Below are 27342 nucleotides of genomic sequence, written 5' to 3'. Positions count from 1 at the left end.
ACCCATTGGCAGGACTTGTGGGGGATCTTCTTCACTCAGAGGGTGGTGAGAGTGTGGAACGAGCTGTTCATGCCAGCGTGGATGTGGAGTCAATTTCAACACTTAAGAGAAATTTGGATGGGTACATGGATGAGAGGGATATGGAGGGCTATGTTCTGGCTGCAGGCCGATGGGACTAAGTGGATTAATGGTTTGCCTCAGATTAGATGGGCTGAAGGGCCTGTTTCTGTGCTGTAATATTCTATGACTCTATCTGCAACATATCTGTCACAGAATATCCCTCTACACTGAGACTATAGGAAGAAAATTGCTATAGTGGAGGTGAACTTCCAGAAATTTAGAAGTTAGCTTGTGATGGTCTTAATGGAGCTGCAACAGAAAATATCGGCAGAGGCCAGTTTGTCAACCTACGCTCTTGAAAAACGTGAGGTGAAATTTGTAAAAAATTTTCTATTCAAACCGTAATAATTTGAATTAAAAATATGAAACCAACTCTGATTTGATAATTCCTCTCTTTTGTTTTACAGGGTTTAATACTGATCACATCTGATATACAGTATGGAAACTGAAAGCTAACTTACCTCAATGTATCTGCTAAAACTTCATTAAGTTGCTCTGCAGAGACGGCAATAACACTCAGTGACTGCTTTATTAGGTTCAGGAGTGGAACCTACTATGACCTTCTGCCGTTTGTAGACCGACCACTTCAAGATTTAATGTGTTGTACCTTCAGCGGTGCTCTTCTGCGCACGACTGTGCTTAACACGGGCTTACTTGAGTTACCTCTTGTCAGCTTGAACCAATCTGACCATTCTCCTCTGACTTCCCTTATTAACAAGGCCTTTTCACCCACAGAGCTGCTGCTGATTGGACTTTTTTTTTGTTTTTTGCACCACTCTCTGTAAACTCTAGAAATTGTTGTATATGAAATTCCTATGAAATCAAGTTTCTCAGATACTCAAGCCACCTTGCCTGGCACCAACAATCATTCCATGGTCAAAGTCATTTAGATCACATTTCTTCCCCGTTCTGTCGTTAGATCTGAACAACAAATGAACCTCTTAAACATGTATACATGCTTTTATACATTGAGTTGCTGCCACACGATTGGCTGATTAGATATTTGCATTAACTCGGTAGAACAGGGGATCTGGGAACACAGATCCATAATTCCTTGAAAGTGCAGTCACATGTAGATAGGGTCATAAAAAAAGCTTTGGCACATTGGCCTTCATAAATCCAAGTATTGACTACAGGAGTTGAGATGCTATGTTGAAGTTGTATAAGACATTGTTGAGGCCTAATTTGGAGTATGGGGTGCAATTTAGGTCACCTATCTATAGGAAAGATGTCAATAAGATTGAAAGAGTGCAGAGAAAATTTACAAGGATGTTGCCGGGACTTGATGACCTGAGTTGTAGGAAAAGGGTGAATAGGTTAGAACTTTATAGCCTAGAGGGATAAGGGGAGATTTGATAGAGGGAGATCTGGGATACAAAATTGTAAGGTGTATAGAGAATGCAAGCAGGCTTTTTCCACTGAGGTTCAATGATACAAGAACTAGAGGTCATGGGTTAAGGGTGAAAGGTGAAATACTTAAGGGGAACCTCTTCACTCAAATTGTGTTGCGAGTGTGGAATGAGCTGCCAGCGGAAGTAGTGGATGAGGATTTGATTTCAACATTAAAGAGAAATTTGGATAGGTGCGTGGATGGGGGATTTGGTTGAGGGCTATGGTCCAGGTGCAGGTCAATGGGACTAGACAGATTAATAGTTGACCACATATTAGATGGGCTGAAGGATCTATTTCTGTGCTGTAGTATTCTAAAACTCCATGGCTATTTATGGCAAAGCTGTATCTAATAATATGGCCATTGAATGTACTTCTTAATACTTTTTTTAAATGGCAATATAGACTAACCCAATTGAACATTGCAAAACTAAGTCTAGGATTGTGTTTTTCCTCGCATGCTTAGACAATAATCAACACAGCTTCCTGTCTCGGTGTACCTGGAAATGAGTGGATCGATAAGATTCAGTCTCTGAGACATTGATTGAACAGTGGTAGAGATCTAACAGTTGTTAACGTTGCTCTTGAATAAGGAAGAGAGCATTTGCTCCAGTGCTTATGATTCTCTAACGATCACATCTGAATGTGTTTCAGCTTCATGTCAGGGTAGGGTCCAGCCTGAGGCTGACAGAACAGAGAAACATAGGGCATGGAACAGTAGAGCACAGTGTGGGCACTTCAGACCACTATGTTGTGTTGACATATATAAATCTAATCAGAATCAGGTTTAATATCAATGGCATATGCCATGAAATTTGTTGTTTTGCCACAGAAGTACATTGCAATAAATAGTAATAAAAACTATATATTACAATGATAAATACACGTAAAAATTAAATTAAGTAAGTAATGCAAAAAGAGAGCAAATAAAAATATAGTGAGGTAGTGCTCATGGGTTCATTGTCCAATCAGAAATCTAATGACAGAGGGGAAGAAGCTGTTTCTGAAGCATTGTTTGTGTGTCTTCAGGCTCCTGTACCTCAACCTTGATGGTAGCAATGAGAAGAGGGCATGTCCTGGGTAATCATGGATGCCACCTTCCTGAGGCATTACCATTTGAAGGTGTCCTTGATGCTGGTGAGGCTATTGCCCATGATGGAACTGGCTGAGGTTACAACTTTCTACAGCATTTTTCTGCCCCTTCATACCAGACAGTTAGAATGTTCTCCACTTTAGAAATGTATGAGTTTTTGGTGGCATACTAAGTCTCCTCAAATTCCTAATGAAATGTACTTACTATCATACCTTTTTGGTATTTGCATCAAAATGTTGGACCAGGATAGATCTTCAGAAATGTCGACACCTTAGGGCTAGAAACATCTGATGCCTCAATGAGGACTGGTGTGTTCACTCAACTTTCCATTCCTGAAGTCCACAATCAATTCCTTGGTTTTACTGATATTGATTGAAGGCTGTTGTTGCAACACCACACAACTGGCTGATCTATCTCACTCCTGTATGCTTCCTCATCACCATCTGAAATTCTGCCAACAATAGTCATCATTTGAGCTGAGCCTAGACACAGTCGTGGTTGCTGAGAGTGTTGAGCGGTTGGACAAGCATGCATCCTGGAGGTGTGCCAGTGTTGATTATCAGTTAGGAGGATATGTTATTTCCGTTCCACACTGGTTGTGGTCTTGTGGTGAGGAAGTCAAGGATCTATTTGTAAAGGGAGGTATAGAGGCCCAGGTTTTGGAGCTTGTTGATTAGAACTGAAGGTATGATTTTGTTGAGTGCTGAGCTGCAATCAATAAACAGCAACCTGACGAAGGCATTACTATTGTCCCAGTGGTCCAAAGCCAAGTGGAAAGCCAGTGAGATTGGATCTCCTGTAGACCTGTTGTGGTGACAGGCAAATTGCAGTAGGTCCAGGTCCTTGCTTAAGCAAGAGTTGATTCTGGTAACGCCCAACCTCTTAAAACACTTCATCACAGTAACTGTGAACGCAACTGGATGATAGTTGCTGTGGCAGCTCACGCTGCCCTTCTTGGGCGCACATATGAATAAGTAAATAATAATACTGAGAAGATGTTGTGAAGCCATTGAAAGTGAGTCCATATGTTGTGGAATCAGTTCAGTGTTGAGGTGAAGTTGTCCCCTCTGGTTCAGGAACCTGATGGCTGAAGGGTAATACTGGTTCTATTACATTCCTTAAAACCAAAGGGGCTGATGCTCCTCATGTGGCCCTCTGGAGTGATACTCTACTCCAGTGATTTAGGGGCTTCCTCATCCATCCTGGCTGCTCCCTGTCCGGTAGCAGAAGAAACCACATTGTGGTCCTTCCCAATGAGCTCTTGAGGTGGCTGCATCAAGTTTCAAGGTGACACTCAGCACGTGCTCCTCCAGCCTGGAATTTGCCAGTACCATGAGGTCGGGAACAGGTCACCCTGTGTCAAGGAGCTCACCTCCTGATACCTCAAAGCCAGAACTGATAGCTTTGTGGTCATGCTTGCAGTTGATAAGTGGAGGGGCCGGTTGTGTTGTGGGAGCTGGTAGTCTGCAGAATGATTTGGACAAATTAGGAGAATGGGCAAAGAAGTAGAAGATGGAACACAGTGTAGGGAAGTGCATGGTCATGCACTTTGGTAGAAGGAATAAAGGCATAGTCTGTATTCTAAATGCGGAGTGAATTCAGAAATCAGAGGTGCAAAGGGATTTAGAACTCCTTGCGCATGATTCCCTAAAAGTTAACTTGCAGTTCGAGTTGGTGTTGAGGAAAGCGAATGCAATGTTAGCATTCATTTGACAGGACTAGAATATAAAAGCAAGGATGTAATGTTGAGACTTTATCAGGCATTGGTCAGACCACATTTAGATTATTGAGTGCAGTTTTGGGCCCCCTCTATAAGAAAGGATGTACTGGCATTGAAGAGTATCATAGAAACATAGAAACATAGAAAATAGGTGCAGGAGTAGGCCATTCGGCCCTTCGAGCCTGCACCGCCATTTATTATGATCATGGCTGATCATCAGAACCCTGCCCCAGCCTTCCCTCCATACCCCCTGACCCCCGTAGCCACAAGAGCCATATCTAACTCCCTCTTAAATATAGCCAATGAACTGGCCTCAACAGTTTCCCGTGGCAGAGAATTCCACAGATTCACCACTCCCTGTGTGAAGAAGTTTTTCCTAATCTTGGTCCTAAAAGGCTTCCCCTCTATCCTCAAACGGTGGCCCCTCGTTCTGGACTTCCCCAACATCGGGAACAATCTTCCTGCATCTAGCCTGTCCAATCCCTTTAGGATCTTATACGTTTCAATCAGATCCCCCCTCAATCTTCTAAATTCCAACGAGTACAAGCCCAGTTCATCCAGTCTTTCTTCATATGAAAGTCCTGCCATCCCAGGAATCAATCTGGTGAACCTTCTTTGTACTCCCTCTATGGCAAAGATGTCTTTCCTCAGATTAGGGGACCAAAACTGCACACAATACTCCAGGTGTGGTCTCACCAAGGCCTTGTACAACTGCAGTAGTACCTCCCTGCTCCTGTACTCGAATCCTCTCGCTATAAATGCCAGCATACCATTCGCCTTTTTCACCGCCTGCTGTACCTGCATGCCCACTTTCAATGACTGGTGTATAATGACACCCAGGTCTCGTTGCACCTCCCCTTTTCCTAATCAGCCACCATTCAGATAATAATCTGTTTTCCTATTTTTGCCACCAAAGTGGATAACTTCACATTTATCCACATTAAATTGCATCTGCCATGAATTTGCCCACTCACCCAACCTATCCAAGTCACCCTGCATCCTCTTAGCATCCTCCTCACTGCTAACACTGCCACCCAGCTTCGTGTCATCCGCAAACTTGGAGATGCTGCATTTAATTCCCTCATCCAAGTCACTAATATATATTGTAAACAACTGGGGTCCCAGCACTGAGCCTTGCGGTACCCCACTAGTCACCACCTGCCATTCTGAAAAGGTCCCGTTTATTCCCACTCTTTGCTTCCTGTCTGCTAACCAATTCTCCACCCACACCAATACCTTACCCCCAATACTGTGTGCTTTAAGTTTGCACACTAATCTCCTGTGTGGGACCTTGTCAAAAGCCTTTTGAAAATCCAAATATACCACATCCACTGGTTCTCCCCTATCCACTCTACTAGTTACATCCTCAAAAATTCTATGAGATTCGTCAGACATGATTTTCCTTTCACAAATCCATGCTGACTTTGTCCGATCATTTCACCGCTTTCCAAATGTGCTGTTATCACATCCTTGATAACTGACACCAGCAGTTTCCCCACCACCGACGTTAGGCTAACCGGTCTATAATTCCCCGGTTTCTCTCTCCCTCCTTTTTTAAACAGTGGGGTTACATTAGCCACCCTCCAATCCTCAGGAACTAGCCCAGAATCTAACGAGTTTTGAAAAATTATCACTAATGCATCCACTATTTCTTGGGCTACTTCCTTAAGCACTCTAGGATGCAGACCATCTGGCCCTGGGGATTTATCTGCCTTCAATCCCTTCAATTTACCTAACACCACTTCCCTACTAACATGTATTTCGCTCAGTTCCTCCATCTCACTGGACCCTCTGTCCCTTACTATTTCTGGAAGACTATTTATGTCCTCCTTAGTGAAGACAGAACCAAAGTAATTATTCAATTGGTCTGCCATGTCCTTGCTCCCCATAATCAATTCACCTGTTTCTGTCTGCAGGGGACCTACATTTGTCTTTACCAGTCTTTTCCTTTTTACATATCTATAAAAGCTTTTACAGTCCGTTTTTATGTTCCCTGCCAGTGTTCTCTCATAATCTTTTTTCCCCTTCCTAATTAAGCCCTTTGTCCTCCTCTGCTGAACACTGAATTTCTCCCAGTCCTCAGGTGAGCCACTTTCTCTGGCTAATTTGTATGCTTCTTCTTTGGAATTGATACTATCCCTAATTTCTCTTGTCAGCCACGGGTGCACTACCTTCCTTGATTTATTCTTTTGCCAAACTGGGATGAACAATTGTTGTAGTTCATCCATGCAATCTTTAAATGCTTGCCATTGCATATCCACTGTCAATCCTTTAAGTGTCATTTGCCAGTCTATCTTAGCTAATTCACGTCTCATACCTTCAACGTTACCCCCTTTAAGTTCAGAACCTTTGTTTCTGAATTAACTATGTCACTCTCCATCTTAATGAAGAATTCCACCATATTATGGTCACTCTTACCCAAGGGGCCTCTCACGACAAGATCGCTAATTAACCCTTCCTCATTGCTCAAAACCCAGTCCAGAATAGCCTGCTCTCTAGTTGGTTCCATCCAGACAAGGTCTACAAGAATTATCCTGGGAATGAAAGGGTTAATATAGGAAGCATTTACTGGCCTTGTGCGTATATAAGGAATTTTGGATAATGGTGGTGGGGGGGGGATGTCATTAAAACCTACTGAATACTGAAAGGGCTAGATAAAGTGGACATAGACTGGATGTTTTCAAAAGTAGGAGAGTTTAGGATCAGATGACACAGCCTCAGAATATAAGGACGTTGCTTTAGAACAGAGAAGAGCAGGAATTTATTTAGCCGAACGGTGGTGAAACTGTGGAATTCATTGACAAAGACGGTTGTGGAGGCCAAAACAGAGGGTATATTTAAAGCGGAAGTTGATGGGTTCTAAAGGGTAAGGACTTCAAAGGTTACAGAGAGAAGGCTGGAGAATAGGGTTGCGAGGGATAATAGATCAGCCATGACTGAATGGCAGAGCAGAGTCAATGGACCGACTAGCCTAATTCTGCTCCTGGCAACAAAAAAAAATGCTAGAGGGACTCAGCAGGCCAGGCAGCATCTATGGAAAAGAGTACAGTCGACGTTTTGGGCTGAAGCCCTTCGGCAGTACTGGACTTGAGGAGATTACAGGGAAAGATTAAATAGGTTAGGACTGTATTTTGTTGAGTGCTGGAGAACGAGAGGAGCATGGCAGTGTAGCAGTTAGTGCAATTGCTTTAAAGCACTGGCTGTAAGATCAGGGTTTGATTCCTCCCATTGTCTGTGAGGAGTTTGGCCCCACAACCGCATGTGTTTCCTCAGGAATGCAAAGCTGTCTGGTTAGGGTTAGAAAGTGAAGGCATGCTATGTTGGAGCCAGAAGCATGGCAGCAGTTGGGAGCTGCTCTGCACAATCCTCACAGATTTGATTTGATGAAAATGATGCATTTCACTGTACAGTATGTTTCAACTTATATGTGACAAATACCATTATTCTTTCATCTTTGAGATCTTACTGACAATACAAGATTCTGAGTGATATAGATAAAATGAATTCATGCAGCTCTTTGCCTCTCGAGTTGGGAAAGACTAGAACTAGCGGTCATCGGTTTAGGATGAAATGAAAGGTGAAATGTTTAAGGAGAACCTGGGGGAAACTTTTTCACTCAGAGAGTGTGAGAGTGTGGCGAGCGCAGCTAGCAGAAGTGGTAGAAGCGGGTTCAGTTGTAACATTTAAGAAATTTTGGAAAGGTAGACGGATGAAATGGGTTCAGAGGACTATGGTCCAAATGCAGGTAGATGGGATGAGGCAGAAGATCAGGTCAGCACAGACTAGATGGGACGAAGGGCCAGTTTGAGTGCTCTATTACTCTATGGTTCCATGATATTTGTGATATCTAGTGATGTACCTGGAAGAATCACTGTCACATGACTCCAGTGATGGGTTTCCTTCCACTGAGAGCTGCTAGATTAATTAGCCCTTGTAAATTGCCTCTTCTGTGTAGGTGAGTGATGGAATTTGAGAGGAGAGTAAAACGGGTTGAGTGCAAGTGGGTGCTTGGAGCTCAGTGCAGACTCCGTGGGCTGAAAGGCCCTTTTCTAAGTGCTAAATGACTCTATGATAAAGTAGATACCAGGAAGTAAGCAGAGAATCTTGTCGACACTTTCAGGAAAATTGGCGTTTCTCAGTCTTCACTCTTGTCTCTCTGCATACAGTCAAAAGTAAAACGTAATGAAATAGATTTTCTAATAATGCACATCTGTCTAAAGGCAGTCGCTTGGGTAAGATGTACTGCTGATTTGGTGCAATTTATGGTTTGTGCATGAAGGGCCAGAAGAGCTTATTCCATGTTATATCTCAATAAATAAATGAATAAACATGAATTTTTACCGAGCTGCTGCAATGCTAATCAATGCCATCATACTAATGACGACCTCAGTATTTCTTGTAAGCCCTCATATTACAGCATAAATTAAAGAAATACGAAGGTAATACTCTGCTTGCTCTCTGGTCTGCAAACTCGTGCCTTTTTCTTCATTCTATCTAATCCGTGAACCAGGACCCCAAATTTGGGCCACCGGTACTATCTGGGGGGAATAATTCTTATAGTGATTTTTGGCAAGGTATACACCCCTAGTGCTAGAAAATATGTGATAGCATTGCAGCGGTGGTAGCTTTCTGTGATCCCATGATGCTTTGCCTATGATAAGATGAATTATGCCAGGTTCCTATCCCCTTACTTTGCTCAGATGATGAACCTCCCAGAGAAGAATCCTTCTGTGTATGAGGCCTTCAAGACAGGCCAATTCTCAGTGCAGCTGTCAAGTAACAACTCCTCTGGGCAGATCCCTGTGGACCAGGCTACTGAAGCCACAGTGAACAAAGACACACAGACTCCTGGAGGCACATCACGGTTCAGCCTGAATGCTGGAGCTATCAAGTGTTACTACATAACAGCTGAGCACCACAGTACATTCCTAGGACGGTTAAGGGAGATGGTGCAAGGCAACAAATCAGAGCTTTGTCATGCAGAGTTATAGAGGCCAAGAATCCAGAAAGATGAGGAAGCAGTCTCAGCAGTGGTTAGCCTCATACATGAATGGGTCAACCCATTGGCAGAGAAGCGGGACCTCATTAGCATCTCTACGGCAAAGGCAGCCCCCAAGGACATTGTCTCTGACCTGATGAAGGCATATGAGATTGGTGAGCAACGCTATGCAACCTTCAAGGATGAGAGGCTAGAGGAAGACCCACCAGCAAAGAAATTCCATGACCCAATGAAAACCAACAAGCTGAAAACATTCAGTGATATGTGTACGAAGAGAGAAGTGAAATCAAATGGGAGGGCGATCATCTTGAAAGCAGACAGGTCTTTGGTCTATGGACTCATCATAGTGATGGAACAAGGGCGCAGTCTATGTATGGAGGATATACTTCCTCATCTCCTTGGACCGTCGCCCTGGGCTCTGTCCACACCAGAAGGAACGCTGAGAAAGACAAATAAATCTACTTTAGCCACAACCTTGCAGAAAAATGTAGCAGTAGAAGAGCAACTCCCAGGAAACTCTGCTACATTGGTTGATGGAATTAACTTGGTCCAAAGAGTGAAAGGTGATCGTTACTTTCATAAATGTTACCACAACAATTCTGAGTATGGCTCTGAGGGAAGGCAGCCAGAGTAGCAGAATAGATGTTGTGTTCAACACATACAAGGAGAACTCTATCAAGAATAGTGAAAGGTCTCTATGGGGTGAAAAGACTGGTCATGAGTTGCAAGGTATCACAGGCACACAGATGGTGAGGCAGTGGAGGAGCTTCCTGACCAAAGTGAGTAACAAATATAGTCTCATTAGCTTCATAGTCCATGAATGGAGGAAGGCAGAGTACAGAGCAAAGCTGCAGGAGAAGATTCTGTATACAACTGTGAATGACAAATGTTACAGAATCACATATCAAGACAGTGAGGAGGTGTCAGCTCTTCAGTGTCAACAAGAAGAAGCAGATGGCCACCTACTTTTCCATGCTGCCCATGCCACAAGAGACGAATACCAATCTGTAGTGATCTGCTCAGAAGACACAGATGTCTTTATCATGTCTTTAGCATTTTGTGACAAGATTGAGGCCCCATTGTTCCAGAAGTGTGACACTAGAACCTGTACAAGGCTTGTAGACATCAGGAAGGTTGTTGCCACTGTTGGCATAGAGGTTTGTAGGGCTCTCATCGGGTTGCACGCATATACAGGATTTGACACTGTAAGTGCTTTTGCAGGCAAAGGGAAGACAAGTGCCATAAAACTTCTGACTAGCAACAGGGAAACTCAAGACATATTCTTAGAGTTGGGTCAGGAATGGGACCTCTCCCCAGAACTGATGGACAAACTGGAGGCATTTACATGTCTCCTGTATGCCCCAAAAGCATCAACCACTAAGGTCAATGAGCTCAGGTATCACCTTTTCTGTGCTTAAAAAGGTGAAATCGAAAGTCATCAAATCCCATTATCCAAGGACTGCTTAACAAAACATGCACAACGAGCCAACTACCAGGCTGGTATATGGAGAAGATGTTTGGAGAAGGACCCACAAGTGCCAAGCCCTGTTGGCAGAGGATGGAAGATGGAGAGAGAAGAGGAAGCTGAACTTGATGGAAAGCTAGCCAGCACCCGATGGCGTCCTGGATCTACTGGCCTGTAACTATCCAAAAAAATGTTCGCTCCCAAGATGTATGTGTGTTGCAAATGGCCTCCAGTGTACTGACATGTGTAGACTGGCAGACTGTGAGAACCAGGCATCCACCTCAGAGAATGTGGAAAGTTCAGATGAAGATGTGGAAAGACGTGGAAGACTTAGAAAATTATTATGATTATTAATAGGTTATGAAAGTATGGAAAACAAAGTACAGAAAGCAGTCGTTGATTAAATATATTCATTTTACAACCAAATGGGGCCTAGGTTATGGCCGTGTGGAACCCAATATTTGAACTATTGTACTGTAATTCTATATGCTATGACAAAAGCTTAAGATGGTTTTGATTTGATACAACAATATGGAAAATATCATGACATTGATAAAACTCCAGAAATCTCTCCAAATGAGGTTTTTTACCTTTTGGGGGTGGGGTAACATTTTCTGCTGTACTGACGTTAATATGGAATATATACGAAAAGTGATTACTTATTTGAATTCCTGAATAAATTCTCCACAAACCCATGTGATTATGTGTGTCCTAGGGTTTTTATTGACTTTTCCAAAATAAGCAACAGACAAATATTTTTCTAAAAATGAAATGATTCACTCTACTGAAATTGGGCACTGTACAGTGAGTGCCACCAATAACATAGTTTTCAATGTAGAATTTTATAACAACAATTGATGAAAAGTGCTTGAACTCAGCTATCATTGTGACAAATTTCAATGTTGAGGGATCACTGATGACAAAATACCACTAGGTTGAATATATATGTTGTATTTTATATTGGCCACTTTTCAGAAATGCTTATTTTAGGGTAGTGTTATAAAATGCATGATATCACACATAAAGCTACCACTGGTGCAATGCTATCACATATTTTCTAACTCTAGGGATGTATACCTTGCCAAAAATCACTATGAGTGTTATTCCCCTCAGATGGTACTGACCAGCCCTACTGGCTCACAGATTAACCCAGTTCTTTGTCCCTTTACAAGCCATCAGTAGAAGGTTTTAAAACTATCTGGTTTTGATACATTACATCGTAACACTCACACACTCCCATTTCATAGCCTGTTCTTCACCATTCATTCCTCTGCTCAGCTTCCTTTTAGCAAACTTCTGTCCTGAAATTCAGTTTATAGAACATGCTCTAGTTTATAAGCATTTAGAGATCTTAACAAAACCTAAAATATGATTAAAGCAGAAGTACTGTAAAGTTTTTTTCATTGTTTATTATAAAATAGTAATTTTGGATTTGTAAATATTTCTTTCCATGCAGTAAATTACGTTGAATCAACATTGTATTAATGAGTAGAATAAATCCGACAATATGAGATCGTCTCCCATATTCTCCGTTTTATTTATGTATGGTTGTAAGTAACTTTGCTTAATTGCCCATCAGCAGGTGATGGAGAGTTACTCCAAGTGCATGCAACTTTGAAACTCTGAAGTTTTTCTACGGAAGGGATTCCCACATTGGTGTTAAGTAAAACAATCCAGGTTGGTTGGACCAGCAATGCTGAAGGAACAGGGACAATTGGGACAACAAGCAATTTGGAAGTGAAAGGACAAGACAATGCTGCAGCAAGGCTGTGCACTATGGGGTCACACAAGCAATAATATATTTAAAAAAGTAGATAAAACATGTCAGTGGCATGCGTAGACAGGTAAGTGTTACTCAAAGTTTGCGAAAAATTCCCCAGCTCATTTTTGATTACTTAGATGGCCAAATCAGGGGTTTTGTTCAAGGTCTCGTCCAAAGGACTGGGCCTCCAAGAGTTCAGTAATTCTTCAGCATTCCTCAAATTTCTGCGTTCAACTTACTGAACTGGGAACATTTAACATGCCGAGCCACAGCTGAAAACAAAATACAACCTGTCCTCCAGTAAAAAAATTAACTGGCCCTGTTGCTCAGTTACAGAACCAAGAGATCATCTGGGAAGATTTCATCATCAGGAATTCAAGAGTATGGATGCAATGGATAAGTCACTCCATGAGTCCTTCAGAGTACTGAATGAACAATCCATACACAAAAGATCAAACTTTATCATGGTTGCTGAGGGACTTGAATTCAATGAATAAATAGACTTTTTATTTTTAAGAAATCCATTAATAATTCACCAGAAAAATATTAGATTGTTCAGATTCAGATTTAGATTTATTTATCACATGGTTTGTCAACTAAAACACTTGAAAACTTCTATAGGTGGACCATGGAGAGCATTCTGACTGGCTGCATCACCATCTGGTGTGGGGATGGGGGGTGGGTGGCTACAGCACAGGATCGAAGTAATTGCAGAAACTTGTAAGATACGACAGCTCCATTATGAGTACTAGCCTTCGAAGTGTCCAAGACATCTTCAAGGAGTGGTGCCTTAGGAAGGCAGCATCCATCATTAAGAACCCCCATCAGCCAGCACATGCTCTATTCTCATTGTTGCCATCAGGAAGGAGGTACAGAAGCCTGAAGACACACACACAGCTACTCAGGCACTTCATCAACAGTTTATGGCACAATATCCCTTCATACAAGTAAATGTACAATGAATAGCGTATCAACGTGGAGTGATAGTAAAAAATAACTTAATCCATATAGACATGTTAAACCAAACCAAACATGAAGTTGCACAAGAGTAGAAAGAAACCAACCTAAAGACCACGTCAGTGCTAAGCCAGAAAATAACGAAGATGCAACCCACTGAAGCACTGATTATATTACAATTATTTCAACTAATTCACAACCGGATAGTAACTGCAACAACACTCACGACATGCTGGAAGAGCTCAGCAGGTCGGGCAGCATCCGTGGAAAAGATCGGTCGACGTTTCGGGCCGGAACCCTTCGTCAGGACTGTAGAGGGAAGGGGAAGAGGCCCTATAAAGAAGGTGGGGGGAGGGTGGGAAGGAGAAGGCTGGTAGGTTCCAGGTGAAAAACCAGTAAGGGGAAAGATAACGGGGTGGGGGAGGGGAGACAGGGAGGTGATAGGCAGGAAAGGTGAAGAAAGAATAGGGGAAAACACAATGGGTAGTAGAAGGAGGCGGAACCATGAGGGAGGTGATAGGAAGCTGGGGGAGGGGGCAGAGTGACACAGGGATAGGGGAAGGGAGGGGGAGGGAATTACCGGAAGTTGGAGAATGCTATGTTCATACCAAGGGGCTGGAGACTACCTAGATGGTATATGAGGTGTTGCTCCTCCAACCTGAGCTTAGCCTCATCATGGCAGTAGAGCACCCCCGCTCCGTCCGCCAAAACAGACAGGATCTCCCAGTAGCCACCCACTTCAACTCTGCTTCCCACTCCCATTCAGATATGTCCATACATGGCTTCCTCTACTGCCATGATGAGGCTAAACTCAGGTTGGAGGAGCAACACCTCATATACTGTCTAGGTAGTCTCCAGCCCCTTGGTATGAACATAGCATTCTCCAACTTCCGGTAATTCCCTCCCCCTCCCTTCCCCTATCCCTGTGTCACTCTGCCCCCTCCCCCAGCTTCCTATCACCTCCCTCATGGTTCCGCCTCCTTCTACTACCCATTGTGTTTTCCCCTATTCTTTCTTCACCTTTCCTGCCTATCACCTCCCTGTCTCCCCTCCACCACCCCGTTATCTTTCCCCTTACTGGTTTTTCACCTGGAACCTACCAGCCTTCTCCTTCCCACCCTCCCCCCACCTTCTTTATAGGGCCTCTGCCCCTTCCCTCTACAGTCCGGACAAAGGGTTCCAGCCCGAAACATCAACCGATCTTTTCCACGAATGCTGCCCGAGCCTGCTGAGTTCCTCCAGCATGTTGTGAGTGTTGCTTTGACCCCAGCATCTGCAGATTATTTTATGTTTACGAACTGCAACAACATACATGTAGAGCATTCGCAGAATGCTGATGACAAAGCTCAGTTTACCTGTAAAATCACGAAGGGTCTCGGCCTGAAACATCGACTGCACCTCTTCCTAGAGATGCTGCCTGGCCTGCTGCGTTCACCAGCAACTTTGATGTGTGTTGCCAATATTTAATACCACATTAACAGAATAATTGGGCATTCATCCAACAAAAGACCCTACATTCATTCATTCAGGTGACTTGCCATTCGGTGTGGGCGATCATGTCTCTCCATCCATCACGGTCCCTGACCCTCCAAATTGTAGTTGTTGCCTCCCCTGTTTCTAACCATGACGTTATTCCATCTGTCATTTTCATTCTCTGTCTGCCTCTGCTTCTTTTTCCTTCCAGATTTCCAGCAAAACAAAATACATCACCAAAATGTGCTAAAGTTGTTAATACTCTCAACAATGTTATATTACCACAACATTTAGGAAAACTTGAAAGATTTGAGGAAATAGACACAATAACATACAGTTCAGCATTAATGGCAATGCAGTGCAACAGTCCAAAATAGAGGCAATCATTAATAGAAACTCAAAACTGAGTAATGAAATGAGAACTTTGAAATGGCAGAGATTAAGAAACAAAATTAAAAGCAGAAAATTTAAGAGCAGAAATAGCCCACCTATTAGAGTATATAATGGAAAACATGAGGAAGAAAGTTAAGAGAAAAGCTAAGGAAATATAAGGTCCACACAAGATACGATCAACCTACCTAAAGATTGATAATGATCAATTCTGCCTAAAGCATTGCAGAATTTATAGATACACTAAAACAAAAACTTAGTACACTCAAAACCAGACTAAATAGATACATAAATTGCACCAGATGAAGAAACAGTATTATCAGTTCAGAAACAATGAAAAAGGTTTATGTAGGACATTGAAACTAAACACCAAAATGTCACCAGCCCTAGCACAGAACTACCAACAAAACGCAAAAACAGGGTGATGCACAATCAAGAAGCAAGCTGGATTAGGGTGGAGAACGCACACACACTATTAAAGAAATGCAAATACCTGAAGTTACAATGAATATGCCAAAGAGGTTATAAAAAATATCCACAACTGGAAAAGTGCTGGCAGTAATATATTCATAATTATTGGTAAAAAATGTACTTGCCTTTATCCGTATCTACAATGCATAATCAACAATTTTTTTAAATTCCTGAAAAAGTGCCTGTATTTTTGATAGAAGGTAAAACCTATCTCTTACCTGAAGGGGAAATCACAAATGATCCATCAAAACATCATCCTATAATTTGTTTACAAACTATATATAAAATTGTAACATCATGCATCTTGCAACTAATCACCACTCAATTAGATAATGAAATACAATTTGGAAAATGCATGGTCATGCACTTTGGTAGTAGAAATAAATGCACAAACTATTTTCTAAATGGGGAGGAAATCCAAAAATTTGAAATGCAAAGGGAATTGGGAGTCCTTATGCAGAACACCCTAAAGGGCAACTTGCAGGTTGAGTTGGTAGTGAGGAAGGCAAATGCCATGTTAGCATTCATTTCAAGAGGTCTAGAATACAAGAGCAAGGATAGGATGCTGAGGCTTTATAAGGCACTGGTGAGGCCTCACCTTGTGTATTGTGAACAGTTTTGGGCCCCTCATCTTAGAAAAGATGTGCTGGCATTGGAGAGGATCCAGAAGAGGTTCACAAGGATGATTCCAGGAATGAAAGGGTTGTCATATGAGGAATGTTTGATGGCTCTGGGTCTGTACTTGCTGGAATTCAGAAGGATGGGCGGGGGATGAAACATGTAAGTATCTGGGATATCAACAAGCATAGAAAATAGGTCATAGTGCGATAAAGGAAAACTTTTGATAGAATTTACCTTAAGGCTTAAGAAAATCTACCAAACAGAGCTCGACAGATAAAAATATAACAAAGGCAATAACATCTTTCACTATACCCATATTAACATATTGTGTTGGCATAATATCTTGGTCTGAAACTGATCTGGAAAATTTACAAGAGTTAACCAAGGGAAGAGTAGAACCCTCCATGGACACCCCATGTTCTGAGCAGAACACAGGCTTCTCATCACAACAACTGGAGAAGAAAAAGGGGATTCAGTCTCTCTGATCACTCCTGCGTTTACCAGTTCTTGGAGATACTTTCGAACTATGTTCCGGGTACTCGGGTCACAGTCGATGTTTGAATGGTGTTTCAGCAATAAGGTTGATTCGATGTTTCACTTTGTTGGTACATCTGAAATTTAAGTGGTGACGGGAGAAAACTTCAGGGATGCTTCGTAATTGCTGGGTAAGTTTTGTCTTCCACTCAGTGGGGATAGCAGAATCACGAAAGTTGAACTCTGAGCTTAATGTTTGAAGGAATTCTGATTCTCTGGAAGTCTTAATTGGTGGTTCTTTCAGAAGTACAGCTTGAACTGAATTCAGTTCAGCTATAATGCCTATGGGAGGAATAGTGCCATCATGTGCTGTTATATTAGAGATCACTATAGGTAAGAGACGATTTTGGTTGTTTTCCAAAGTAACCAGGCAAATCTTTACTATAAGTCCTCCAGGCAAGGGAGAAGAAGGCTGCTTCTCGATAGCCCATTTGTCAGGATGTGGCTTTCAGACTGTGAGTGATCCACACAAGACTAGAGGCTGCCCAGCTGGAATTTTTCCAGGGTGCTTGCTGGCTAATCTCACCAGCCCAGCATTTCCGTCCGTAGTCTGTCTGTCGCATTTGTGAAACTTCCAGGACTTGCTTGTAGCCCAACTTGGGAGAGAATTTCTGGCTACTTTGCAGTTTGGAATAGTCTTTATACAGCTCATCACGGGTATTCATGCCAGCTAACACCACAGGCTGTGAACGTAAAGAGACATCTGGAACAATCAATGCTAGGGTGGGCTCGTCCACATCCACTCCTATAAATTCTTTTGAGAAAGTAACATTGACTTCTACATATCCCAGGTATTGGATAGATTGTCCGTTTGCACCCTGAACTTCTAACAATTTGGTGAGAGAATGAAGTGGTAGGTCTGGCAAGTTGTGATCAGAGTAGGATTTAGAGATGGTAGTGACCTGAGAGCCTGTATCTAATAAACAATGATGTCTTCTATCGGCTAAGCTTACTTGAGCAGTGCACTTTGTGCCAACTAATCCCTTAGGTAGGTTAACAGTCTGGACCTTGTTTCACCAAGCAAGACCTTTGAGCTTTGGGGAAATACTTTGCCAATATCAGTCCCTGTTTGTCCTGCAACAGGTACTGTTTCTTGTTTAAATGAGGCTTAGAAGTACCACGACTTGTCTCCCACTCACTCCGTCTCTTTTCAAGTTGTCTTCTCCTTTCTGCTACTAATGCAGGATTGGCTTCATAGTAGCAAGAGCTGGCTATGTGCCCATCTTCACCACATTTAAAACAGTACCAAGGTTTTGGTTTTACACTTGGCTGTTTGTCAGAGGTTGTGGACTCTTGCTTAATTTTTGTGTCAACCTTTCCTTTTAGTGGCTTATCGCCTGTTGCCTGAGGACTCGCTTTTATCTTCTGCCGTTTTGTAGCTTGTAGAGTAGCTAGTTGACTTTAAAGCTCAGCAATTTGTTTAGTCAGTTGAGAAGTAACTGAAATTAGCTATGCTACATCATCTTCTTTACAGGCATCTGCGGTCTGAGACTGTATAATGGAACGTTGTTTGACTGTTCCTAAATGCTGTTTCATGTGTGCTTGTCGTCCTCGGTGTGTAGAAATGTCAATAGCTCAGTAAACGATGGCGGGTTTTGTTTTTTTCTGCTCCAGTTGCAGCTCTAACATTGGGGAGTGGTCCCAACATCCTCTACAAAACTGCTCTAAGAGATGCTTGTCAGCCTCAGTTTCGGCAACTCGGAATCAATTTACAGTCAGTGTCAACGCTACCCGTAGCCGCTGGAGGTAGTCAGTCAGTCAGTCAGTCAGTGGGTGCCGTCCCGAATCTGGGGTTGGCGGCTATGCACCTCCATCTTCTTCGATCTTGTGACAGCACCGAGTACAGCCTCTCCTCCAGTCTGTTCTCGCTGGCCACCTTGGCACCGCCTGCCGCCGCCCCTACCAAACTCGAGCCTGAGGCCATGTCGGCCAGTCACGGCCGCTTCTTCGCGCTCAGCCCTTCCTTAGGTGGTGGCCTTGGGCAGGTCCAGGCACATGGTGCAGCGCCCAAGTTCATCATGTCTCTTCTAACTAAGTGCATAGCTTACGATTCGTAGATACGTAGTGAGGCTTTAATCTCTTCCACGGAAGATGGCTGTTGGCTCACAAGGAGCTCATCCACACTTTGTCAGGTCTTGTTTATTTTAGTCCTGCTGGGTGTCCTCACACCCTTCTCACCAGACTAAGTCAGGTGGGGGAGCCGGCCCAAGTCACCAACCACTCGACCACGGCCCCCGGCTGAGTGCCGGGCCCTCACCACCCCCCCAGATCTCTCCAAGCGTCCGGCACCCGACTGAAAACCATGATTGAGCGGCCAGCAGCCAAACCGGAACTGGAGGTTGGCAAACACGAGGAATTCTGCACGTGCTGGAATTTCAAGCAACACACATCAAAGTTGCTGGTGAACGCAGTAGGCCAGGCAGCAGCTTTAGGAAGAGGTACAGTCGACATTTCGGGCCGAGACCCTTCATCAGGACTAACAGAAAGAAGAGTTAGTAAGAGATTTGAAAGTGGGAGGGGGAGGGGGAGATCCAAAATGATAGGAGAAGACAAGAGGGGGAGGGATGGAGCCTAGAGCTGGACAGGTGATTGGCAAAAGGGATATGAGAGGATCATGGGACAGGAGACCCAGGGAGAAAGAAAAGGGGGAGGGCGGAATAAACCCAGAGGATGGGCAAGGGGTATAGTGAGAGGGACAGAGGGAGAAAAAGGAAAGAGAGAAAAAGAATGTGTGTATATAAATAAATAATGGATGGGGTACGAGGGGGAGGTGGAGCATTAGCAGAAGTTTGAGAAATCAATGTTCATGCCATTAGGTTGGAGGCCACCCAGATGGAATATAAGGTGTTGTTCCTCCAACCTGAGTGTGGCTTCATCTTTACAGTAGAGGAGGCCGTGGATAGACACGTCAGAATGGGAATGGGATGTGGAATTAAAATGTGTGGCCACTGGGAGATCCTGTTTTCTATGGCGGACAGAGCACAGGTGTTCAGCGAAACGGTTTTTCACCTATGCTTTGTACCGTGTTCACGAATTTGGTGAATAATTCATCAACATCTGCCATGGCGGCAAAAGCTGAGTCTGGGAGTTGTACGTAATTAGCGGGTGAAGCTGCAGGGCTTATTAACTTGATGATGTCAGAAGCCGGTGGAAGAATTCTTTCACATATTTTCTGTGTTCTGTGAAGATCAAATACACTTGGGTCTTGCAAGAGCAGTTCAACACTAGCACACCAGGTTTCATAACCTGCCTCATTAGGTAGACAAAGGGTTCCACCAGAATAAATTCGGAGACTTACTGGTGGATTGTCATGAGCCATCAAGTCATTACTGCGCACAACGTGCTCAACTACAACTCTTTGGATATTGGGAGGGTTTAGATCACTGAGAGAGAGGGATGGCTTTACTGCAACTCTATTAGTTTGTATTACAGGATCTGCATAGCAGCTAGAGTCTTTTCTGGCTGGTTAGTATCAGAAGAGTCTGCTCTGAATTGAAGAGTTCTGGTCTTGTTACGTACATCTTCCGCATTTTCAACAGTAACTGTTTCCCTACTCTCGATAGTAAGAATTTCACCGATCTGGGTTAACATCTCTCTCAGGATTTCATATTAATCTTTCCCACTGCATTTTGCTAAGGTTTTCAACTCACCATGGTAAGCTTGAGTGGTGTCTTTTCCTAACTTTCATCATCTTTTTCTGTACCTGTTATACCATGACTAAAATAGCATTTGGGATTTTGACACTCTTTTCCTCCATGACTTCCATTTTCTTTCACAGTAGGTTTTCATTGAACAAGTGAGTTTGAACAATAAGATTCTTTCAGTCATTTGTATACTAATCAGTGCATTACTGGTTATCTAATACACTGCCTCACCAAGTTTTATGTAACACCCGTATAGTGCTTGTCTCATCTCATGTGACTGGTTGATGCACTCTTTATGAGAAAATCAAATTACAGAGTATACACTAGGTGCTAGTAGGCCATCAGGAGCTTTAAGTATTGAAAGAAGGCAGTAAACAGAAAACACACACTTCTGGAAGTAGATTTTGTTTATTATAAAAGAACGATATATACAAAATATTTACAAGAGTAAGAGCAATTTAAAATTCCAACATTCTGTTTAGGTTCCAAATGTCAGATACCAAACAAAAACCAAATTCCTTTTTAGTTAGAATCAGTGAAATTCATTAGAATAATCTTTATTACTCTAATTTCTCTAACTAATTAGATCCAGTGTTATTCCCTTTTTAAATGTTTACAGACTAACTTTTCCTTTTTATTTATCCCTAGTTAGAAAATTAATTGAATTCCTATTCTTCTTAAGTATTATGGTTAACTTCAGTTTCAATTCCAGTCAGTATGTCTACAAATTCAAAAATTATATGTTTATATATACACACACACACTTAAATAAATATATATATATAGATAGGTATATACACACAGCTTAACACCAGTCATGACAATTCCCCAACATCACAACTTTTAAACAAAGTAAATCTTGTTCAGTTACATCAAATTCTTTGCAAAAATAATCAGTTCTTGCAGAAAATCAAATTCAGATCCTTCAAATGAAAATAAACTTATATATCCAACTGTATTAAATACTTGACATCATTAAACATTTTTTTCCCTAGCTAGTTCTTCAATCTTGGGTGGCTCGCCATCTTGTTTCTTGTTTCGTTGGATGAAATAGTTGATCATCCATTGAAAGTCAATTCACAACTTACACAAAAAAAACTGACCAAATCCCTTGGTATCATTTAACACGGCGGTCCCCAACCACCGGGCGGCGGACTGGTACTGGACACTAGTCTCCACCGACATTGTCTCGTTATAGCTCAAGCTTCAATAGATCTTTTATCGATATTGTCTCTCCTCCAGGGGTTTCACCCTGAGGTTTTCAAGTAGGATAGAGATACTTACTATTAATTCTACTTTTAATAGCTTATATCTTTAGTTTCTAATTGTTTGCTGCATTTCTCTCACTTGTTTGTTCCTGTATCAGCCATGCCTCGTTCTTGCATGAAAGGGTGGACCTTTCTAACATTACATCTTTAGGTTTAATTAACCTAGGTTACACTGATCCAGTTTTAGAGTCAGAATAGCACAAGTTATATTACAGACTGGGCAATCCATAATAACCAGCCAGATATGATAATACAGGACAAACAAACAAGAACAACTTACTTAATAGATACAGCCATTCCAAACACACGGTACTTACAGAAATCAGTAACAGGAGAAATATATATATACATATGATTGTCTCTTGGGGTGCGAGGAAGAATATATTGTACAGGATGGCAATGTTTTTTTTTACAAGGCCGAGTTGCGAGCTCGACATCAACCCGGCACGAATGGAGAGCGCGCTCAGGGGCGGTCTGTCACGGGATCGAACTCCTGCGCCACCAGCCAACCTGTTTTGCACAATGTAACCAGTGCGTGAAAGATATTAAATAAGAAATATGCTTAATTAAAAGAGAAAACTGAAAGATTCTTTTACATGTAGAGTGTATATATTGTCCTGATAGTAATATCTGCAACTGTAATATCTGAATAGTAATTGTAATCTCTGTATCCCAAGGGTACTACACAATAGCGTTAAACAATTCGAGCTACACAGCAATATCTATGTAAATCTTCAGAAAGCCACAATACTAAACATCACTAGAATAGTCCAAACTTTCCTAGCAATTGACAAATGAGCTTGCTTGGCTATGCCCATACCTCAAGTTTTGCCAGCTTGAGCTGAGAGAAAATAATAATAATAAATAATTAAGTAAATAAATACTGAAAACACGAGTTGTACACTTCTTGTGTCCTTGAGCCTACAGGTTGTGGAATCAGCTCAGAGTCTGGGTGAGAGAAGTTATCCGTGCTGGTTCAGAAGCCTGGTGGTCTGGGACTTAATGTTCCTGTACCTCCGACTGATGGCTACAGTGGGTAGAGAACATGGCCTGGATGGTGGGGGTCCTTGGTAATGAATGCTGCTTTCTTGTAGCAGTGCTCTTTGTAGATGTGCTCAGTGGTGGGATATGCTGTCTCCTTTTCTTGCCATTTTCAGGGACCTATGGATTTGCCCCCAAGATTACTCTGCTAATCTGTGCTCCTAATGGCCCTGCCATTTGCTGTATGCTTTTCTGTTATATTTGATCTCCCAAAATACAATGCCCCATGCTTGCTTGGATTAAATGCCAACTACCATTTCTCTGGGTGTATTTCTCACTGATCCGTATCCTATGGCATTGTTTAATAACTGTCCTCGCTATCCACTATTCCACCAACTTCTGTGTGGTTTGCGGACTTACTCTTCATCCCACCCACAATTTCTTACTAATCATATAGAAACATGCAGTGGCCCCTTTATTAGATACATCTGTATCCACATTAATGCTCCCCAGGACACTCAACACCGCCTCCTTGATATCAACAGGCTTAGAACAATAACATAACCTCACCCCATATCTCACTATTTTCCATGTGCTTCAACTTGGTAACTATGGATGTAAAGTACTCATTTAGTGCCTTGCTCACTGCTACAAGCATACACTCAATGGTCACTCTTTTAGCTGTATCTGTATGACTACTCCATATGCAAATATCTAATCAGCCAATCATGTGCCAGCAATTCAATGCTTAAAAGCATGTAGATACATGTATTGTCGAGCGCTTCAATTGTTGATCAAACCAAACATCAGAATAGGGAGGAAATGTGATCTAAGTAACTTTAACTATAAAATGATGCTGGTGCCAGACAGGGTGGTTTGAGCATTTCAGATACTGCTGATCTCCTGAGATTTTCACTTCTCCAGTGTTTACAGAGAATGGTATGAGAAACAAAAAAGTACATCTAGGGAGCAGCAGTTTTGTGGGCAGAACGCCTCATTAATGTCAAAAGTCAGAGGAGAGTGGCCTGACTGGTTCAAGTCGACAGGAAGGCACCAGTAACCCAAATTACCACGTGTTACAACAGTAGAGTGCAGAAAAGCATCTCTGAAAGCACAACATGCTGAACCTTGAAGTGGATGGGCTACAGCAGCAGAAAATGACAAGCATACACTCAGTGGCCACTTTATTAGGTACAGGAGTTACCTAATAACGTGGCTGCTGACTGCAAGTTCCCTTCCTTATCCTTGAATTCTCCTCCTCTTCTCCTAGTCACCCTCCAGTTTTTAATATGTGAATAAAATACTCTGGGGTCTTCCTTAATCCAACTCACCAAGGACATTCCATCACCTCTTTTAAACTTCCTGATTCTTTGCTTCCTTTATGTTCCTCAAGGCCTTTGTTCAATTTCATATTCCTAAACCTTGCATAGGTATCTTTTTTTTTTGCAACATCTCTTATCACTGAGTTTTCCAAGCCTTGAAATTTCTGTTTTTCTTCTTCATTTGATTGATACAAATATAAGACCATAAGATGTATGGTAGGAGCAGAATGGATCATTTAGCTCATCGAGTCTGTTCTGTTGTTACATTATGACAGATTTATTATTGCTCTCAGCCCTGTTCTCTGCCTTCTCCCCATAAACTTTGATGCCTAACCAATCAACCTCTGCTTTAAATATACTCAATGACTCAGCCTCCACTGCTGCTTGTGGCAGTGAATTCCACCGAGTCACCATCCTCTGGCTAAAGAAGTTCCTCTTCATCGCTGTTCTAAAGGGACATCCTTCTATTCTGTGGCTGTGCCATCTGGTCCTACACTCTCCTATTAGAGGAAACATCCTCTCCACATCCAGTCGATCTAGGCCTTGCAACATTCAAAAGGTTACAAGGAGATTCTCCCCTCCTTGGTCTAAACTCCAGCGAGTACAGGCCCAGAGCCATTAAATGCTCTTCATACTGTACCTCAATACCTTCACTCCCAGGATCAATCTTGTGAAGCTGCTCTGGACCCTCTCCAATGCCAGGACATTCTTTCTGCGATAAGGGGCCCAAGATTGCTCACAATACTCCAAGTGTGGTCTAACATAATGGTCTATACAACCTGAAACACTTGGTTTTCACAGACATCCACGAAAACAGAAGACCCCTGAAAGAATGAATGACAGAAAAACGTTAGAAACCCAAAGCCCTCTCTCTCCCCTCCCTCCACGCAAGCAGCAACTAAGCATCAATGCATCAACCTCCCTCCTCCTTCCAACCCATTTCTGCAAAAATGTGTCAGCACCCATCACCCACCAAGTAATAGCAAAGCACCCAAAGAGAGACCATGATCTGCAATCAACAGACCCGACAGTTTGACATGCCACAGGCGCTCTCTCTCTCTCTCTCTCGCACTAATAGAGACTGAGAGATGTCACCCATTTCACAGCAGAAGAGGAGATTTACAGTCGCTGTTACAATGTCAGTCTGCTGCTTCACTTTTTATTCCGAGATTCTCCAACTCGACAGTTAGCAGCAAACTCTCCCCACCATCAAGGGAAAGGGAGAGTGCAATTTCTCGACTCCGTCCACACATCTGCCACAGCGAAATCCTGATGTTCCTTCAACACCAACCTGGAATCAGCCGTCCACAGGGCCACGCAGGGCCACATCCCGAAGGTGCTATCTTCTAAACTGTGCCCATAAAATGGCCAACCAGCGAGCTTGGCGCGTGGTTAAGTGGTTAAGGCATCGGTCTAGTGATCTGAAGGTCGCTAGTTCGAGCCTCAGCTGAGGCAGCGTGTTGTGCCCTTGAGCAAGGCACTTAACCACACATTATTTCTGCAACGACACTGGTAATGCCCTTCCCTTGGACAACATCAGTGGCGTGGAGAGGGGAGTCTTGCAGCATGGGCAGCTGCCGGTCTTCCATATAACCTTGCCCAGGCCTGCGCCCTGGAAAACTTCCAAGGCTCAAATTATGGATGCCTATTAGTGAGCTTCAAGAGCAGGAACTCATCCGCTGTGAAAAAGAACACACAGTCTTTGAGTGCCATTGCAGATCAGGGACTTTGAAAAAGGGAAAAAGAGACATTAGAGGGGAGTTTAAGCTGTTTCCGCAGATGAGCTCAAACAGGCAGTCACTTGGCACCATCTTAACTCTAGCCCTCTGAAAATGAATACTAACATTACATTTGCTTTCCTTACAACCAGCTCAGCCTGCAAGTTAACCTTTAGGGAATCCTGCATGAGGAGTCCCAAGTCCCTTTGTGCCTCTGTTTTCTGAATTTTCTCCCTGTTTAGAAAACAAGCTATGCTTTTACTTCTTCTACTAAAGTGCATGACCATACATTTCCCTATACTGTATTCATTCTACTACTTCTTTGCTCATTCTCCTAATCTGTCTAAGTCCTACTGCAGACTCTCTACTTTCTCAACACTACCTGCCCTCCACCTATCTATGTATTGTCCATAGACTTGGCCACAAAGCTGTCAATGTAATCATCCAATTCATCGACATATGAGGGGTGATTGATAAGTTTGTGGCCTAATGTAGAAGGAGATGAGCTATTAACTTCAAACTTTCTGCAAATATTTCAGTATTTAATTTTGGAGTCCAGTTTCTTTGACATCCTTTAATAATTGGATATTAGACTAATTTCCCTTGTCAGTAAAATTTCATGCATCCCAAATGCTCCTGTTTAATTGCCCCCAACACTGAACCATCCAATTCATTTATTCAACTTTTTTATTACTTAAGGCTTCTGTTGTCACACCGAATGCATCGGAATCATGACGAGAGATACTGATACACGCAAGACCATAGCATTGATCACAGTGAATATAGCAAAAGCAAAACAAAACCCAAAGTCTGGCTGCCAAGAAGAAAAGTCTGCAGGAGTGAAAAGAAACTTATTCTTTGGCAACCACTTCTGCTGAGGTGTTTCCACTAGGCAGCCCCATCCTCGGAATTCTCCATGTCGCTGTCGTACCTAGACAAGTGAGTCTCAATGGAACCTTCGAGTCCTGTTGTGTACATCTGCTAAATAGACATTAACATACTACAACAAACTCAGTGTGTATTAAATTATAAGCATGTTTATTACTTACAAGGGAAGACTACCTCTGTAGGTTAAGTTGTCGCTAGATAGCGTCAGTCTTACAGCTCAAGACGTTTACAGAGTCCAGTAATTCTTCAAATTCATGTCTTTGAGGTTGTTCCATTCCGTAATTGCATTCCTGTTTTATCTCACATTTGGCTTTAATGAGTTCATTTGTCTTTGAGTCTTCTCCCCCCAACAGCTGTATCCTGTTTTTCCCTGTTTTCAATCACGTAATTTCAAAATACTCCCTGCTCCAAATCACATACCCTTGCAAGCATCCCCTCCAACCACATCAGCAATACAGCAAAGCACTCTGCGATTACTCTGGTTTCATGTTGTCACCATACATTTTCCAAATGTTATAAAGACATCA

The 27342-nt window shown here is 42.5% G+C and overlaps 1 protein-coding gene across 4 annotated transcripts in view; it reads left to right on the top strand.

Moving 5' to 3' along the window:
* Positions 1-4856, top strand: part of LOC134342862 (bactericidal permeability-increasing protein-like) — a 92667-nt gene extending 87811 nt beyond the window's left edge. For all 4 annotated transcript variants that reach the window (XM_063041512.1, XM_063041515.1, XM_063041514.1 and 1 more), the window contains one exon: positions 528-4856. In XM_063041512.1, the coding sequence (XP_062897582.1) occupies positions 528-569 (42 nt within the window). In that variant the 3' untranslated portion in view covers positions 570-4856. The remainder of the gene's footprint in view (positions 1-527) is intronic.
* The last annotated feature ends 22486 nt before the right edge of the window (positions 4857-27342 follow it).

This window comes from Mobula hypostoma, chromosome 2, assembly GCF_963921235.1.
Source record: "Mobula hypostoma chromosome 2, sMobHyp1.1, whole genome shotgun sequence".
NCBI classification, from domain to species: domain Eukaryota; kingdom Metazoa; phylum Chordata; class Chondrichthyes; order Myliobatiformes; family Myliobatidae; genus Mobula; species Mobula hypostoma.
This window is presented reverse-complemented; position numbering and strand designations above follow the sequence as displayed.